The sequence below is a fragment of the Pistacia vera genome, unplaced genomic scaffold (genome assembly GCF_008641045.1).
Source record: "Pistacia vera cultivar Batoury unplaced genomic scaffold, PisVer_v2 Contig1199, whole genome shotgun sequence".
Classification (NCBI taxonomy): Eukaryota; Viridiplantae; Streptophyta; class Magnoliopsida; order Sapindales; family Anacardiaceae; genus Pistacia; species Pistacia vera.
The window spans coordinates 1-2,816 of NW_022195247.1; the positions used below are offsets into that span (position 1 = coordinate 1).

Below are 2,816 nucleotides of genomic sequence, written 5' to 3' on the forward strand. Positions count from 1 at the left end.
ACTTCCTACAATATATTTCTTTTATTTGTGCTTTTTGTATTTTTACTTTTAAGTAATTTCACCTTTAACTGTTACATGGCTATTATGTTATTATACCATGTATATTTTCCTGTCTTGTGCAGACCCAAAAAATGAGGAAAAATCTCTATATTTTTTAGTTTTCATGACAAAGTTTATTAGCGTATTTAATTAGCCAAAACTTTCCCTTCATACATACTCTTTACTTCTTCCACCTCCATTACTTCTGCATATGAGTAACTTTAAACTAAAGGCTTCACTAGAAAGAAGAGCTGCTCTTAAGTAATAATTGTCCCCTTTATTAAATGCTCTGCCAAACTTTTGTGTCACAGTCAGCCTTGGATGGAGGATGTCATTGTCCCGGGCCTCTACAACGACTGTGGTTATACTGGTGAGGAGTGGTGTTTAATTTCAATGTTCATTACTTTTTGTGATAAGGGTCTTAGCATTGCTTTATATAATAGAGTGCTCAAATGGACTTATTTCAGTCTATTTATCTTAGGGAGCTTAACAGAATATTCATTGTTAACTTGTTCTGGTCAAATCTTCTTTGGGTGCTACATGACAATTTCTGAGTGTATATATAGACATAGTTATGTCATTATGATTGAGTTAATACAAAAGCGGTGTGTTAGATTCTTTTCTTTTGATATCCATTCTTTATATCATGGTCAATAATCTTTATCTTTCAAAATTTTCTGGAGAAGTATACGTAGTTGTTCTTTAATTCCTATATATGTGTGAGACGTTTGAATTGATATTGTTGAGATGGAATGTCTTCTTTAGGTCACTATGTTGTGATATGTGGCTACGATGCTGGTGCAGACGAGTTTGAAATCAGAGATCCTGCCAGTTCTGGGTATAATCTTTGTTCTCTTCTGTTGTTATTTCTACTTTCCCTGTTGATACATCACAACAGAAAGGAAAGGAAAAAGAACATTTGCTCCTAACCAATTTTTTGGCTGAGAATATCGATGTTCATTAATATGGTGGTGCGTGAATGACTAAGCACTCAGGAGTTAATTCTTATGGTAAAAAAAATTGTGATGGACTACCCTGCTAGTGTACACTTACCAAAGCAAATAAATCCTGTGTTCCAAACTGTATGTCAAAACTAGAACTTTGAAAGTCTCCCTAAACTTAACAAGATATTTTATTCAGATAAATATAGTTCTTTAAAATGGTGGATGGACTGGAGATCAGAGTATCTCCCTGTAATGTTATGGTTAATAGTGGTTGATTGTGCTAAATAATTCAAATTTGTTAGGTAGAACCATATAAACAGAATTTATTTGCCCTGTGAATGCTTTTTCAGAAAATGTCAACAAAATTTTGCGCCTCATTTGCTTGGAAGAACTTGGGGCATCATTTTTTGGGATGTTAAATCTTTTTTTATGATATTTTGTCAATAGTATTTGCATTTGAAAATTTAGTTTAGCTTATTATCGAAGCATGGTCTTTGAAAACTTGTGCAGGAAACATGAGAGGGTCTCATCAAAGCACCTAGAAGAAGCTCGAAAATCCTTTGGTACTGACGAAGATCTTCTCCTGGTAATTATCTTCACCTTGCTAATGCTTCATAATGTTAGTGTATTTTCACAAAACCTTGTTTAAGTCATAATTAACACGAGTATGATCTAAGAAATAAGAAGTAAATAAAACAGAAACGAGTCATGACATGAACAAAAGATTTGATTTCTAGTTTTATTAAAATTATCACCTTTTATTTTCAATATTTCCAATTTTTCATCTTACAGATATCCCTGGGGAAGAGTGAGAAGTAGACCTTTTCTTGAGCATAACTTTCTTCATGTCAATCCGATTATGTGACATTACAGCTTGCGTATATTACAAATTTGTGTATAATATGTGCATCCAAACTGATAAAATCTCTCACTTCACTTTACATGCATATATGCTTGTAAGTATTTAATTCATATTTAAATGTAAATTAACATATAATTTTAGTAAATTCTTTTCTTTTAATAGATTGTGTATTATTCTTCCAAATAATGTTGAGACACAGGCAGTTGCCCTGTCTTCAAACAGATTCTGAAAGCTCAGTTATACCATTTTTTCTTCAATAAATTGGTCCGCTTTTCATTGGCACTTTTGTTTATTAAATTATGCTTCAATTACTTTGCAAATGTATTTTTTTTTTCTTCTTAATTATCTCAGTAGTGTTCTTGAAATCGAAAATATTATCGGTACTGCTAAATACTGACCACCTCCTGTTTAAGATAAAATTGTAATCTCAATTTTTTTTTTGCTGATATTTTCTTGAAGGACAGTATTCCGATTCTTTATTCTGCCTATGATTCTTAAAATATGAAAGAAAAAATTCTTATTTCCATTTTCATATTTATTTCGTATGTAATACCCACTAATTTTTTGACCTATTATAAGTTCATAACTATCAGAAAAACATTATATCGTTGCTCATTTGCTTGCATCTTTGTAAGCAAGCCCAAATCAGAACCTGTTGTTTGCTTGTGCAGTATAGCAAAAGGGTGGAGGTTATTTAGCACGAGTCTCATCTTTTTAGAAGGGTAGTGATACTGATACCATATCCAAATAAAAATACTGCAATACCGGAGGCTTTTGGGCAGCCTGCAACTGCCGGGAACAAATCCCTGAAAACATAGAAAAATTAATATGATTAGGTAATAATGAATCTTTAAATTGTATAAATCTGATCGAAAAGGGACACATTACCTGAATCGAGTTAGGTTCTTAATTGCGGGCATGTTGAACAAATCTAATTTTTTTTTTTTTTTTAAGAAAAAAAAGGAGAAAAG

At 32.0% G+C, this 2,816-nt stretch overlaps 1 protein-coding gene across 1 annotated transcript; it reads left to right on the forward strand.

Moving 5' to 3' along the window:
* Positions 1–72: 72 nt before the first annotated feature.
* LOC116112249 (guanylyl cyclase 1-like) lies at positions 73–2,273 on the forward strand. The gene is made up of 4 exons (XM_031398407.1): positions 73–409; positions 805–877; positions 1,494–1,569; positions 1,776–2,273. The coding sequence occupies exons 1-4, from the start codon at positions 361–363 to the stop codon at positions 1,800–1,802; spliced, it is 225 nt and encodes a 74-aa protein (XP_031254267.1). The 5' UTR covers positions 73–360; the 3' UTR covers positions 1,803–2,273.
* The last annotated feature ends 543 nt before the right edge of the window (positions 2,274–2,816 follow it).